This window comes from Carassius auratus, chromosome 32 (assembly GCF_003368295.1).
Source record: "Carassius auratus strain Wakin chromosome 32, ASM336829v1, whole genome shotgun sequence".
In the NCBI taxonomy this organism is placed as follows: Eukaryota; Metazoa; Chordata; class Actinopteri; order Cypriniformes; family Cyprinidae; genus Carassius; species Carassius auratus.
The window spans coordinates 21,540,642-21,557,660 of NC_039274.1; the positions used below are offsets into that span (position 1 = coordinate 21,540,642).

The window sequence follows — 17,019 nt, forward strand, 5'->3', positions numbered from 1 at the left end:
TCCTCTCTTCCTCCAGACTCTGGGACCAAAGGAAATGCAAAATGTACTTTCATCAGAGAACATAACTTTGGACCACTCAGCAGCAGTCCAATCCTTTCTAAAGCGAGATGCTTCTGATGCTGTCTGTTGTTCAAGAGTGGCTTGACACAATCAATGCGACAGCTGAAACCCATGTCTTGCATACGTCTGTGTGTAGTGGTTCTTGAAGCACTGACTCCAGCTGCAGTCCACTCTTTGTGGATCTCCCCCACATTATTGAATGGGTTTTGTTTCACAATCCTCTCCACGGTGCGGTTATCCCTATTGCTTGTACACTTTTTTCTACCACATCTTTTCCTTCCCTTCACCTCTCTATTAATGTGTTTGGACACAGAGCTCTGTGAACAGCCAGCCTCTTTTGCAATGACCTTTTGTTCCTTTTGTGGCAAGGTGTCAATTGTCATCTTTTGGACAACTGTCAAGTCCAAAATATATAATATATATATATATATATATTAGACATAAAAAGTCAAATTTATGAGATAAAAAGTTACATTTATTTTAACTGAATTGACTTTTTGAAGCTCTATGTCATAATTATTACTTAGCACTAGGTGTGGGCGATATGACCAACATCTTATAATCAAGATCGGAGACATTTTATTTCACGTTAACAATATTTATCACAATATAGGCTGGTTATTTTTGTATTACTTATTTTTGTATTACTTATTTTTGTCTTTATGATATACAAATTTTTGATACCACATAAATTTCTTTTTTTTTTTTTCAATATAAATAGTGATAGCTCACTAGCTAAATATATATTTCTTCTTATTAAAGTTTCAAAAGTGATTTAGTCAAGAACAGTGAGAGATTTTCTGTCTTTTGTTGTTTGATTAACATGAATGACAGACAGCAGGAATATTAGAGCTGCACGGATCCAGTATACTGTTGCATGTTTTCTTTCTTAGCTGTTCGCTTTCAATAGGCCTAAATTACTGTGTTTACAAGGTTACCTGCAAAGATCGGCATTTTGACATACAAGTGTGCGTATTTAAAGGGGTACTCTACCGTACTTAAAGCGATACTCTACGGCTAAAACAGAAGAGCGTAAGCTGTTTGTGTTCATCTGATATTCTCCAAAATGCTCTAAAATTCTCTATCTAAAACAAATCGATTGTTATTCATCTATTGCACAAAAGTAACAAGAACAAATGTAAAATATAAACGATTAACAGGTGCAAGTGTATGCAGAGTTTGTATTGAGGCTACAACACGTGTTTGCAGCATTGAGCAACACAGTGCTGAAATTTGCATGCACACAAATCCTCTCATTAAAGCAAACGAATTGTAGACATTATGAAAGATTCATGATGCATATATTTATTGTGAGATTGCAATGAACTGAGATGTCTTTTATTAAAGATTATAAAAGCAGCGCTCTTTGCTGGCATTTCCATGCACGCAGCAGCTCACACGTTAGTTTAAAATAACAGTTTTCTGTGAATGTTGTTGACACTTTAACAACAAATACTTATCGCGAGCGTGTATGCTGGGATTTCATACATTTCATGGAGAAAAAAAGTTACGCAACTAGTAATGTAACTAACTACTAATAAAATTTTTTATATAGTAATCAGAACAGTAATGTGATTTAGGGATGCACAATAATATCGGCACAACATCAGTATCGGCCGATAAAAGCTTAAAATGACCATCATCGGCATCGGCCGATATGAATATTTCTGCCGATGAGCCAAACCGATAGGGGGGCGTGTGCGCCCCTGACGACAATGAACGTAGCTTGAGCGCCAAAAACTTAAACTTACAACATGTCAGCTGTGTGGAGGCATTTCGAGATCTGTCAAACAGATAACAAAGTTGCTATTTGCAATATTTGTAAAGCACAAGTGATGCGAGGAGGCGTAAAACAACAGTCTTTCAATACTACAAATATGATTACACATCTTAAGAGCCATCATCCTGAGCAGCACCAAGACCTGTTTTTCAGGTGTGACTGTCTGTCTGCATACGTAAAATAATACATTTATGGTAGAATCAGTACAGAAGAGATACATGGATAAGTAAAATTAAAATCGCTTCAGTAAAATTAAAGTTTAAATATATCAGGCGAAGAATTTGAATATATATCGGTATCGGCATCGGCCAAAATTATTTTGAAAATATCGGCATATCGAATATCGGCCAAAATCCAATATCGTGCATCCCTAATGTGATTACTTTTAAAAGGAGTAATCGGTTATCAGTAATTGTCAATACAGATCACACCACTTTACTGTTAAGGTTACAAAGCGGGCAAATACAGCAAAACACATTACTGCCATAAAATATACGTATAAGGAAAAAGATTTGATATAATGTCAATGACCAACCACTGCTAGTTCATCAATATGGTTCATGTACAAAATAGTAGTTAATTTCTAATGCGAAAATGTGCATGAATTCAATAATTCAATGGTCTAGAGTCAATTATAACACTTACACCACAATCACGTTACATCTTATAATACTCTTGGACGTCTGTCAACCAATCAGAATCAAGAATTCAGCAATGGTACAAGCTCTTGAACAATTACCACCGGAAACCATGTGTGAAATGAAAAAAGTGCAGGAAAAGTGTAGCTAGACATCTAAAAGCAAGCTCCTAGCTCATCTATCAGCTGCTCTGCCTGCCTCATGTCACTCGTTCAGACATCTGTGGCAGCAGCTCTCCTTCGAATCATCCCAGAGACTCTGATATATCGGCTGAGGGGGTGATGATGATGGGCACTTACGGCTGTCGTAGCAGATGTTGCCAAGGGCTCGTCCCGTCTGGAGCAGTATCTCCTGGTCCTTAGAGTTTAGCAGCTGAACCAGTGGAGGAATGAGGCCTGCTTCCACACACGGGCTCCTCATGAACTCTGCAGAGAGGACTTCAGCTCAATAAAACACTTATTGATTAAAAAACATAAATTGGAACAATACCCAAAATGCAATATTATAAATATTTTGTAATGATATATAATAAATATGTGACCCTGGACCAACAAAACCAGTCAAAAGGGTACATTTTTCAAAATTGAGATTTATACATAATCTGAAATCTGAATAAATAAACTTTCTGTTGATGTATGGTATATTAGATTGGGATAGGACAATAATTGGCGAGATACAACTATTTGAAAATCTAGAATTTGAGGGTGTAAAAAAAATCTAAATACTGAGAAAGTCGCCTTCAAAGTCGTCTAAATTAATTCTTAGCAGTGCATATTACTAATTACTAAAGACAATGTAATTAGATTTAAATCAGGGCCTCAAAAGCAAAACATGAATAAAATGGATAATAAAAATAATTACTTTTACATTCGAATCACGTTATGCAAGTAATGCATGTTTTTTATGAGAAAACTTACAATTAATATTGCAACATTTATATTTAACATACTATATTAAAAATTTTAAACATGCATTTTATATTTTTTGCACGGCATGCATGTACAACATAAATTCATACATTTTTCTTTAATCCGCTGATAAATTAATGCAAAAAATTGAAATTAACTTTCAAAACTATTTTTAGATGCAGCCCTACTCTACTTGCAATAATTACGTTTACAAATTACATTTTATTATACGAAGTAGATCAAAAGTGTTCACAGCAGTTAGAAATATTCATTTTCTCATAAATTGTTGCATATTCTCAGGACTGCGTCATGCGTAGTGTGGTGTGTTTAGAAGTCAACTCAATAGTAATCTGTCTGTTTTGAGATCTGCTGCTTCTGCTGCTCCGATCGTAAAGCTTACATCATTTCCTTCACGTTGTCAATAGCAGTAATAATGAGACGCATGACTGACCACAGACTCGACCGCAGCGTCAGTGAAACTGGGGAGCAGAGAATAGCAGAGACAAACAAACAGACCCGAGTGGCAAAGCAGGTTTATTTTATTATTTTAAAACAGGTTTCTATGAAGAATGTAAATGTAGCAGTATATCAATGCTACAGTATATCAAAGATTCACTGTGAATTTTTATTTTTATTTTTAATATTAAAAAAACATACTTTTGAGTGATAAAATGTACAAATATGTAAATTTTAGTAACATCAGTAGGCTAATAAATGGCATTTATTTTAGAAAGGCAAGTGTTATTTTATTATTTTTAGATTTTCCATTTTCTCATTCACTTATTTTTATATGGTTCGTTTTAGCATTTTTTGTGTTTTTATCATTTCTATTAGATTTTTTGTTTTGTTTTTATAAATCTCTATGTTGTTTATTTTTATTTCAGTTTTAGTTTTTTATATAATTCATTGTATTTTGGTTTTATATTGGTTTTCTATAATAACCCTCATTGAGTCGCCTCTTGGGGGCCGCCATGTTGAGATCACGTGACCATTTTAATCATACTCATTTGGTACCAGCTTCTTCAATCAGACACTTAATTCTTATGGAATAAATTAACCATTTCTACAAAGCTACTGTTGACTTTTGCGCGACGCTGCATCCACAACACCTTTGCATCCACAACACAAGGTGTCAGTAAGTCCAAAAAGCTACAATTGGTGATGTACGAGTAGTTACCATTTTTGGCCACCTCTGCAATGATGTTGGCTACTTTAGGTGTGCATGAGTTCTGCGCGGACAGAAGAGCGGGCATCATGGCAAGAACACCCATCTCCTGGATCTTTCCACTGGTCTCAACATCTGAAAACAGAGCCAGGAACATCAGTAGGTTATATGATAATCAGAAAGGATCCCAAAGGTTTCAGATTCAGTCACAGGTGGTCCATTTAGTACTCCTACAGGGTTGAATGAATTTCCAGGATGCTCATGTCTTCATGACTACTAGAAAAGATCAGTGGGATAGATTGTCATTTTAGAGACCATCTATGGATTTAATGCAGCCGCACAAGAATGCCATAAATGTGTAAATATCTCTAAAAGACTCTTGACCAGAAAAACTGATGATAACGCTGATGGTTTGTGGGGAGGCTTTACAAAACCACATATAAAGAGCAATAACTAGTCGCTGAAACTAAGCACAACAAAACTAGAAACACACTCTTATCCGCCCGGTAACAAAGTCATATTTACAACAGTTTTTTGTTATTGTGAACTAAAACTAAAATAAATGTTTCCGTTGAAGCTGAAAAAAACATTTATATAAATATTACATATTAAAAACTTACAAAAAAACGAGAAATCTTGATTTAAATGACTAAAACTGAAATAAAGTTAAAGATAAGTAAGAAAATTGAACTAATCAAAATGTCAAAAACTTGAACTAAAATAGAAATGGATTTAAAATGTTAATAAGTACTATAACGGTATATAATAATACTAAAATAACACTGCTTTACAAGGTTGATGCAACACGCAGAACTAAGGGTTGCGAGGTTAATGGCATAAGAACTTTAAACATTAAAATAAACTAAACATCCACAAGCTGAAGCATGAATTCAAATTTGTTTTCTGAGCTGCTTATGTAGTCATATTTATTACCTTTGCACAGACAGAAACACTGATCACAAAGCCTACACACTTCCTCTCCATTTATTTATTTATCTTTTTTAATCATTCATCGTTCCCTCCATTATTCTAATTGTAATTTGTTTAAATGTTCTCTAACCTCAGCCCCAAATGGTAGATAAAACTTAATCAGACGGTCTCTTCCGGTCTAAGTGGGCATTTTTGTTGGCAAGAATAAGCAGAGGAGGATTCAAGTAATACTGCCGCATCCTGAAAACATCATTAGTGAAACAATAAGCTCGATCTTCCCATTGCATTTCAACTGAGACGTTGTATTTTTCATTACTGTTTCAGTCGGCTACATTTTTCATCACAGCAGAATAAAATGGATTTAGTTCAATCCTGCATCCTTGAATAATTTGAATATAAGACATAAGAGGCCTAAGATGTCCTTAAAGGGATACTCCACCCCAAAATTAAAATTTTGTCATTAATCACTTACCCCCATGTCGTTCCAAATCCGTAAAAGCTATGTTCATGTTAAGAACACAATTGAAGGTATTTTGGGTGAAAACCTGGAGGCTTGAGACTGTCCCATAGACTGCCAAGTAAATAACAGTGTCAAGAAATAACGACGTCTCTTCTGTGATACTCTGTTTCACCGTGGTGCGTGTTCAATTTTGTGTCCTCCGCCCAATAAGGATGCGCTTTTTATATGTATTTAGCTTTAAAATTTGAAATAAAACAGCGCATCCTTGTGGCGCGGAGGACACAGAACGGTGATGCGGAGTGACACAGAGGAGACTGTTGACAAAGGAATTATTAAATTATGTCGTTATTTTGGTTTTTTCGCTTACAAAAAGTGTTCCCGTCACTTCGTGTAACACAGATTGCACGTCTGATGGCAGATGGTGTATTCTGACGACGACTTTCATACTTTTCTGAACCTTGACACTAGGGCTGCACGATGTGTCGTTTAAGCATCGATATCGCGATGTACGAATCCACGATAGTCACATCGCAGGATCATCATCAGTTTATCATTTGCATGTGTTTTTAAGTCCTGTTAGTTTAACAGGGCGCATATAAGAACGAGCAGAGAGAGAGAGAAAGAGAGAGAGAGAGAAAGAGACAGAGAAAGAGAAAGAGAAAGAAAAAGAGAAAGAGAAAGAGAGAGCGAGAGAGCCCCGGCCACGCACGCTCACCTTCACCGTCTTCCAACAACACGAGCGCTGTCTTCTCTCTCTCCCTGGCGCATATTAATCAAAATCAATTGACACTATGGCGTAGAAAAAAAATAAAAAATGAAATGAGTGATGAAATGTTTTCCGAGTTGTCAAATCTTGTGCAATATCCTAAATTCCAGAGATAATTACACAACGCGCGCCGTACACGTCTGATTCGCGAACTAATGATTCCTTTGAACCGATTCAATTTAATGAATGGTTTTAACAACTGACCTGTCCAACACTGAACTCACGAGACGTCTGAATTGGTGTATAAAAAATCTGTAACACTTTACAATAATGTTCTAACTATTTTACTACATTATTTAACATTTACTATTACTAAACTGCACTTCTACAACATTGTTAATTTCAACATTTAGGCTATAGCCTTCATTGTTGAAATCAAAAGTTGTACAGTATTTGTTAACATTACCAAACAATGAACAGCTGTGTTTTTATAAAACTAAGATAAACAAAGATGAATAAATATAGTAACAAAAGTATTACTCGTGGTAAGTTCATGTTAGTTAGTATGTTAACAATTCAAACCATATCCTAAAGTTACAAACAAATAATTTACTCTAATTTAAATAATACTCTGATGTTAAAATGATTTAAAATGAGAATGTAAGTGTGCTCAGCCCATTTTTGTTTGTAAGAAAAAATTTGATTAGATTTTATATCGCAATGTTATTTTTTTCCCAATATTGTGCAGCCCTACTTGACACTGTTATTTACTTGGCAGTCTATGGGACAAGCCTCCAGGTTTCCATCCGAAATATTTTAAATTGTGTTCGAAGACGAACAAAGCTTTTACGGATTTGAAAACGACATCATTTTGGGGTGGAGTATCCCTTTAAATCAAGGCACCTGCCCTCTTCAATCATTCTTTATTCCACCAGATGCTGTAAAGAATGAGAAAAATGAACAGCTATATAAAAGACTTACTATTGTGGGCCAAAGCTTTGAGCAGGCAGTCCAAGCAGCCCTCGACACTGTCCGCCGACGAGAGCTTCAGCGTCTTCAGGGCTTCGCTCAGGTTATCCGCTGATGGACCAGAAATAATAAACAGCTTTATCTCTTCAATAGTTCACAACTGCACAAAATCATGAAAAGACAAAGAACCTACTTTTATAAGGCAGTGTTTCTCAAGGAGCCCAAATCAATCACTATTGGCTCTGGTGTAGGTATCTTTGCAAAGATACCTTATTACCACTAAAGAGTGAATACTGGTACCTTAAAGGTTTTTATTAGTACCTAAATGGTACATATTAATACTTTTTGAAAAGGTACCGCCCGGCATTTATCAATGCATAAAATTCTACGACCTTAATTATTAACATGTTCAAAACCTTGCTGAGAAAACAAGTATTAGCAAGTAAAAGGCCTTTTGGGATCACTGTAAAAATGGCCCCCTTCAGTTGGTTCATGTGTCTTTTTGCTGTGAAAGCTTTACTGATTTATTTTTATCGTAAACATAAGAATAGCTTTTATATTGTTTGTAATATTTCAAGATGAGCACTTACTGGACTAAAGCAACTTCATTTGTTTCTGTTGAGAAAATTCATATAATATGTGAGTATCAGATGTGATTGTCAGGCTTTTTGAATGTTTATTAGTTCACTTCTCGGTCATCACTGCATTGCATTGCACAATATGGTTTGGTCCCAAAATAAAAACTAGAGCTTTGATCATAAAATATCACCTTACTAACACACATTATTATTTAAATACATTTCATGTAAGTACTTTATGTAAGTATTTGCATTACAATCAAATGATCGGAATTTCATCTTAATTTTTGGTCATATAAATATTGGAAACCGCACCAAATTGCTTATGTTTGCTCAGTTAGGTGTTTATCCTCAAGTATGAGCTCCATGTTCTTATAGATCATACTTATATGAGCCATAAAAGACTGATAACTATGAATCTCAACAAAAACCATATGCATATACATATTTTTTTAGATTATTTATTTTTATATTTTGTCTAATGGTTAAATAGAATGTTCTTTTTTTATGTGATTTTTCAGACCATTATTTTATGCTTAATAAGGTCTTGAAAAATGTTTTACATTTTAATAGTAGTGTTACCAGAAAAAAAGTCTGTCTTACAATGTGTACGGTTTTTCTCCAACATTACTCATACTCATACACTCATATTGCTGATGCTGTAACCCAAAGTTTTCATGCATTCTCTGAGAACTCGACCCATGACCTTGGTGTTGCAGGCGCTAGCTCTACTGTCTGATTCACAGAAACATCTGTCATGTTTGGAAGCTCTTTAGGTAGAAGAGCTCAACTAATAAGACAAGGGCAGAAAAGAAGCCAATTAAATGGTGATACTAGAACATACTTGTCACTCTAGGGATGTTAAAGCTTCGTTCCATTAACAAATCACGTCAAGATAAAGGCCAGCAGAGACAATGAGTCAGATATATCATCAAATCACCTGTCTACTTTATACTTAAGCTAGAACAATTACATAAAGGAACCAATTCCCAAGAACTTTAAGATTAAAAAAAAACTTATATCATACTCCGGTATAATGCACAACTACTAAAATACTGATTAAACCAACTCTAATGTCCTGCATCAATAAATAAATACAATTTGGTGCAGTTTTCTACATAAGCTGGCTGTGTCTTATTTCTGCTCGGAAAAAAAAGTCTGAAATCTGAATAACAAAGTGTTCAAACAGCTACAATGACTTGGTTTTTATATGTTCTACTGCACATTTAAATATAATGGAAAAAACTGCATTTGGGGTTACAGGATCCAGAAAAACACACTTTTGTTGTAAATGAATATATTGCAATCGACCCATCGCAGGGAGTTTGATTGACAGGCGAACTGACCAATCATAACGCCGAATCTGCCATTTTGTCCAAAAACAAACCAGACAAGAGAGTAGATTAACATCGGTGGACTTGAACTTGAAAGATGGTGTGTGTCTTCCCGCGGTTGAAACAAGGTACCTCTTATGTTCATTCATGTTTATTTTGTGCTATAATAACTAGTAAAGAGGTTCACGTGCCGCTTGAACGGAGGCGCTACAGCAATCCGCCGCGAAGGGTCAATTACAAGGGACAAAATAGTAGCATGCAACCAAAATGAATTACTTTAATCTTATTGTGCACTATTTTTAAATGCACAAAGGTTTTCTCATCTGTTCTTTGCAATATTAAAGGGATCGTTCAAACAAAAAGGAAAATGTTGCCATTATTTACTCGCCCTCATGTTGATTCAGACCTGTTTGAGTTTCTCTCTGCTGTGGGACACAACAGAAGATCTTTTGAAGAACGCTGGTAACCCCAATGACTTCCATAATATGGAAAGATAATACTATGGAAGTCAATGGGTGCCAGCAACTGTTCCGTTATCAACATTCTTCAAAATAATCTTCTTTGATTTTTAATTGAAGAGATTTTTTTTAAAGGTTTGGAACAACAAGTAAATTTTTAATTTTAATGTAAATGCTTTTTTGGAGAAATATCCATTTAAAAGGGTGAAATGGCTGATTGCAGAAAAATGGGTAACTGTGGTGTGTAACATATCTTCGCTGTTTCTCTTGAACTGTAACTTCTGCCTTTTCACAGACTGAACATGAATTACATTTAACTAATTTATGTAAAAGAAGAACAATGGGATGAAGTAAATTAACATGCAATGTATATCTCTAGTGAGTTTTGAAGAAAACTGAACATTTAAAGTTTCCAGTGTAAAAGAAGTAATATATGGATACTTGTTTTGAGAAATTAAAAATGAAAACTCTCTCCTCCACAAAAGTGACATTAGTGGCTTGAGGTGGCTTCACATTTGTTGGTGCACTACAGAGTTTTCCAGATATGGTCTTATTAATCTTATTATAGCAGTTTTGGCTTCTGTATTGTGACGTACATCCAAGTGCAACAGGAAAAAAATGTAAGGCAGGAATTTGGCTCTGTATATTGAATGGAGGAAGATCTGAACACAGTCTTACAGTCGACTGTAAGAGAGAGAGGTCGCCAGAAGTCACCAGAAAGAAGTCTATTCAGATTAATAATTATCAACAAAAAAAAAAAACATGCATGGAGGAATATAATTCACAATAAGATCTAAATGCATTTGGAAAATAGGCGAATAGTGTGATTAATCTCACTATTTTTTTCTATTTTAAAGTCGTCATGAAATCAGAATTGATCCCATTTAATTTCTCGATGCATGTTACCGATCATATTCATCCATGCATGTTTTATACTTGCACTTTGCAATCTGTCCTGAAAACAAGATTTTTCAAGACAAAAAGACAAACAGATTTGGAATGGCATGAGGGTGATTTTTTGTTTGAACTATCCCCTCAACGAAAGCAAATGAAATACTGTGTTTAAGCCCTAAAAACATGCATAGATGACAGACGTAGCGGAATATCCAGTATATGGTTTTAACAACAATAATAAAATCAATGATAACATCAGTTAATAAGAACATATTTACGATTTTCTGTCTACTGTTGGGGTAAATAAGACAAAAAAGGTTGAAAAATCACTGCCTCGACTCACACTGAAGCCCATCCCACCATCAGGATATTCAGTGTATGTTTGCTCATATGTGACCTGCTTTTCTGCAGACTCACCATCTTACTGTTTCATGATTGTTCATATATGCATCTGAATCAATCTGACACGCACATCCAGCTCAACACACACAGCAAGGTCTCTCTCGGTCTAACTCACATATATGTGTCAAGTATTACATCACAGGCTGTCAGTCACACAAGACTGGGGATGTCTAAGAAAACACACACTGTGATTCACAGCAGATTTAAACACTCATCAGCCACTGGTTTCCATCTCACCAAAACCAGAAGAATATAATCAGCCCAAAAATGAAGGATGCGGGATGATGAGCATGTGAATAAATCCATGGCAACGTTACATCACAGCCTGTCTCTGAAGGATGGGCTCAAAACCATTAGTTACTGCCTGAGCTGCTCTCACACACTCACTAGTGTGCATCTCTAAACATTAAAGACTGATCCGGAGGAGTCCAGGAATGTGCAGATCTTCAGGTTTCGCTTTACTTACCCATCTGGTGTGTGTGTGTGAGTGTTGTAGTCCAAAAGGGGCTCCAAGTGTGCTCTCCGAAGGACTGGGTGTGCTGGTTATCTCGAGGCGGGTTCCGGATCGGTCTTGGTTCGCTTGTCAGACAGATATCCGGGCAAGGCCCACCTTAACCCACGCTGCTCCGGTGAAAACAGCCTCTGCCGCTCGGTCAACCAGGAGAGACCCCTCTGTACTGATATCGGGGATTATGTTATTTAATACGAAGATATTAGTGCTCTTGTGCATCAAAATAAAACCAAGGGCACTTCATATGCACTTCCTTCTAGTGAGCGAGCTGTCTGATGATGATTCTCCGCACAGGGCAGACGAGCGCGGCGACGCCCCGCCTTCCTCTCAGCTGATTGGCTCGTGGTCCACACAGAAGGTTCTTGTCTCTACGCTGATTGGTAGACTACGTTGTCGTTGAAGCAGACCACGCCCCTTGAGGATTTGCTCAAGGAAGTCCGACTCGTTTGCGTGAACCGGTTCTTCCAAACGGTTCGTTTTAAACGCTTCATTTCATTTCCGTCATGACGTAATTACGTTATAGGTTTTATGTGTACAAAAGTTTATAGTCCTTTACTGTGCCCCAGTTTTTGTGATGCAGTTCATACAGTTGCACACACCTTTTAAATACAGTTTGCAGTTACATTTCATTCAGTTTTCCATGTTTCAGTGAAATGCGATGGTTTTAATTAAGATAAACTCTCTTTTAGCCCCTTGAACTGGTGAATTGTATTGTTTATTTCAGTTTTTGATCAAAACAGGTAGGAGAATGACAACTAGTTTTATTCACACCACTAACTAATGAAGTAATGCCCTCTACTGGACATGTTTGTGAAGTAAATCATTACTTATATTCTTTAACAATTTTGCAACTGTGAGGATACATTTACAATGATAAAATTATATTATAATGATGCATGGATTTACTATACTATTATAGGCCAGATGTCTGATTTTATGAACAGTAGGCGAAAAACTCCCTAATCATTAATGCAAATTCTCATCAGCGGTCCCTAAATTGATTGTAAATGGACAAAAAGGACATTTAATTATGATTTTAAATTTGATTTACCACCTTTATATGACACTAAACATCTTTAAGATTCGTATTAACTCACATGAAAGCAATTATTATTTGTTAATTTCAACATGTTTAGCACTAGTACTTGAATTTGTTGAGAAACTTATGATGCAGTGTGAACGGTTGTTATTTGTCAACATTTTTAATATATTACAGGATCTGGCAAAACACTAACTATCAACTATTAGATGAACTATTAAATTAACAGTTAGTAGCTATTACATCAATATCACATTAAATGTTGCATTACATTCTACAAAGAGATTTTGGGAAAGGGGAAAAAAACATAATGTAGGCCTAATGTAAAAAAAAAAACTTCATGTGAGCATATCATTTTATCAGTCTTTCACTAAACATTATTAAAAAAGCAAGCAGGCAGTGAAGTTCACTATATTGTATTATATTTTGTGCTCATTGTATTGTATTATCAGAACAATATCTTGTATAATTTCATTTGTACAATCATTCTCAGAAACAAATGCAGTTGTAAAGGCCTGTCCTCAGTAAACTGATTCAATTACAGTTGACATTTGTAATATAAAAAAGCAGTTTCACAACCACACTCAGCACAGGAGCACAGTGTTGTACACTATATACATTTATATAGACTCCATACACTAATATATGTTTGAGTGTATATGCAGCAGAGAGTTTTTGACCCACTTGAGTAGGATTTAAAGACACATTATACTCAAATACTGTACATGTGCTTTACATGTTAGTATGATACTCAAAAAATCAAAATAAGTGTTCTTCTTTCAAACATAACCAACGATTATGATTAAAACAATGATTTATATGTATGTTAAAGTAAAACTTTTAGTGCATTCTTATTATTACCTTTTATTACATTAATAGTATTTGATATGATATTATTATTATTATCTGTAATTACAGTATTTTAACCATTTACCATTTAAAGTACATTACAAGTGCACATTCAATACAATTAAATACACTTGTTTTGTAAAAACTAAAGGAATGGAAGCATGTAAACCTTTACACACAAACACATTGTTTGTTATGTTTTATGAGGACTGCAGTAATGGTTTTTATACTTTACAAACTGTTTATTCTATTCCCTTACCAAGGAAATAAATCAGCAAAAAAAGCCATGGATAACTAAAGGCATTGAAAATGTATGCAAAAAGAAGAAAACATTATATGCGAAATTTGTATAAAAAAAAATAAATTAAAAAAGGACTATTGAGTCGGAAGAAAAATATAAAAAATATAAAAATAAATTGGTAAGTATTATTAGAAATAGTAAAAAGGCAATTTTTGTACACCCTCTTAGAACAACAAAAGCAAAATATGCAAGGAACTTGGAAACAAATAAACAAAATTATATTAAAAAAAATAATAATAATAACAAACGAGAGTGACCCAGTTATTTAAAAAGTGACACAGAAGTCCTTATTAGAAATCCAAAGGAGATAGCCAACGAATTCAATGACTATTTTGTTTATGTTGGTTTCAATCTGGCAAAAGGCATTTCTTACTCAAAAAGTAAAAACTATAAAGAGTTGTGAATATATCAGTAGGGACATTTCCTCCATGTATGTGTCTGACATTACCAAAAATATAATAAAGGAGATTGTGAATGGTTTTAAAAATAAAAGATCAACCGATTGGACAGATATGGATATGAAATTAGTTAAAAAATACAATTCATTTAATATTAGAACATCTTACCTATATATTCAATTTGTCCTTTAAATCTGGTGTGTTTCCAGATCAGATGAAAATTGCAAAAATCATTCCAATTTATAAGAGTGGTAACAGTCATTTATACTCAAGTTATAGACCAATCTCATTATAATCCCAATTTTCTAAAATATTGGAAAAACTTTTTCTGAAGAGGCTTGATAGTTTTATAGAAAATGTATGATATTAAATGGACGATCAATATGGATTCAGGAGCTGTTGATCGACTTTAATGGCAGATATTAAATTAGTTGACTATATAGCTTTTGCATTAGACAAAAAGTACTTTACTTTGGGCGTTTTTGTCGACCTTAAAAAAGCCTTCGATACCATAGATCATAAATTGTTAATTAATAAACTAGAGCAGTATGGTCTTAGGGGCTGTGCTTACTCATGGTTTGAAAGCTATTTTGACAATAGATACCAGTATGTACATTTTAATGATCATCAATCAGAAATGCATAAGTTAACTTGTGGGGTGCCCCAGGGTTCTGTGATTGGTCCCAAGTTGTTTATTTTATATATCAACGACATCTGTAAGGTATCCGATTTGTTAAAATGTGTCTTATTTACAGATGACACAACACTGTATGTATCTGGGGATAATGTTCAGCATCTAATTACTGATGTGACCAGAGAACTATCCAGAATCAAGCAATGGTTTGAGCTAAGTAAAACCAATATATTCAGTAATTGACAAATTAAAACTAACATGTGCTTAAAGATTGATGATGTGGTACTAGAATCGGTGAATGAAAACAAATTTCTTGGAATAATATTAGACCATAAATTACCTTGGAAACCACACATTGCTCATGTTCAATCAAAACTGTCCAAAACATTAGCTATATTACATAAAACCGAGTATTTTTTAAATACACCTTCTCCGTATATTCTGTATCATTCTGTTATTAAGTTTGCTTGAAAAGCCAACTTACTGAAATCCTATTTAAACTTCTTCTTCTTCTTCTTCTTCTTCTTCTTCTTCTTCTTCTTCTTCTTCTTCTTCTTCTTCTTCTGATACTAAATGTAAAAATGTATCTCCTCCTAGAGCTTTCAAGCTAGAACCACCAAACTCGGGTCAGACTGAGTTTGTTGTTTGTTTGTTGTAAATAATCCATTAAATGCAGAAACTGTAATAATGAACCAGGTAAACTAGAAATTCATTTTGATTATCTTCTTGTTGAAGAGCTTCAGAGGAACTGAAGCAAAGAAGTCTAAAAAGAGAAGAAGATGAAAAAAAACAGGACGGCTCCTGAACTGATGGAACAGCAGGAAATTATTTTTTTAGAGTAAGAAGTCTACAGAATAACTTCTGCAGAAACAGTGGGATTTGAATAAGAAAATTGTGAGAATGCTGAAGGAAATTATGGATTTAGTGAATTTTAATTTGGAGTAACAATCTCTCGAAAATTAAATTAGAGCTTTGAGATTGCAGATGTCTGCCATAAAATCTGAAAGGCCTTAAAATGTTAGTTAATTGAAAAATCAAAATTACGTCATTAATAACTCTTGTGTTGTTTCAAACCCGTGAGACCTCCGTTCATCTTCGGAACACAGTTTAAGATATTTTAGATTTAGTCCGAGAGCTCTCAGTCCCTCCATTGAAGCTGTGTGTACGGTCTACTGTCCATGTCCAGAAAGGTAAGAAAAACATCATCAAAGTAGTCCATGTGACATCAGAGGGTCAGTTAGAATTTTTTGAAGAATCGAAAATACATTTTGGTCCAAAAAATGCAAAAACTATGACTTTATTCAGCATTGTCTTCTCTTCCGTGTCTGTTGTGAGAGAGTTCAAAACAAAGCAGTTTGTGATATCCGGTTCGTGAACGAATCATTCGATGTAACCGGATCTTTTTGAACCAGTTCACCAAATCGAACTGAATCGTTTTAAACGGTTCGCGTCTCCAATACACATTAATCCACAAATGACTTAAGCTGTTAACTTTTTTAACGTGGCTGACACTCCCTGAGTTCAAACAAACCAATATCCCGGAGTAATTCATGAACTCAAACAGTACACTGACTGAACTGCTGTGAAGAGAGAACTGATTTTTGGGTGAACTATCCCTTTAAAAGGCAGTAATGAGATGTAGGCTACTTTCTGTTAGAGTTTTTGCTCAACAGTTAGGACTGCCACGTACACTGTTTGACTTTTTATTGTTTTTTTGCTGTAACTTACTGGCAGCACTAATGCCAGTAAGTTACTGTAATAGTGTCGCAGTTTCATTTTACAGTATGATGGCCTTATATACTTACTGTAAATTAGTTTTACAGTATAATATTACAGTAAGTTTAATAAATGTAACAGTTTATATAAAAAATGTCCACGAGCATGTTACTTTGGGGTGTAGTTTTGACGCATAAGTATAAATCAGCCATTACATGATTTATCTTATCTAAAAAGAAGTGTTATGACGTAGTTTAGAAATGGCTACTTGCCTAGCCTACGCCTTTAA

The 17,019-nt window shown here is 34.8% G+C and overlaps 1 protein-coding gene across 2 annotated transcripts in view; it reads right to left on the bottom strand.

Annotated features, from left to right (window-relative positions):
* Window positions 1–12,110, bottom strand: part of LOC113051826 (rap1 GTPase-GDP dissociation stimulator 1-like) — a 39,525-nt gene extending 27,415 nt beyond the window's left edge. The window contains exons 1-4 of one of the 2 annotated variants that reach the window (XM_026215951.1): window positions 11,749–12,110; window positions 7,629–7,727; window positions 4,564–4,686; window positions 2,778–2,903 (exon numbers count right to left, since the gene is read on the bottom strand). In XM_026215951.1, the coding sequence (XP_026071736.1) occupies window positions 2,778–2,903; window positions 4,564–4,686; window positions 7,629–7,727; window positions 11,749–11,752 (352 nt within the window). In that variant the 5' untranslated portion in view covers window positions 11,753–12,110. The remainder of the gene's footprint in view (window positions 1–2,777; window positions 2,904–4,563; window positions 4,687–7,628; window positions 7,728–11,748) is intronic. The other variant, XM_026215953.1, reaches the window with a different exon arrangement.
* Window positions 12,111–17,019: the final 4,909 nt, after the last annotated feature.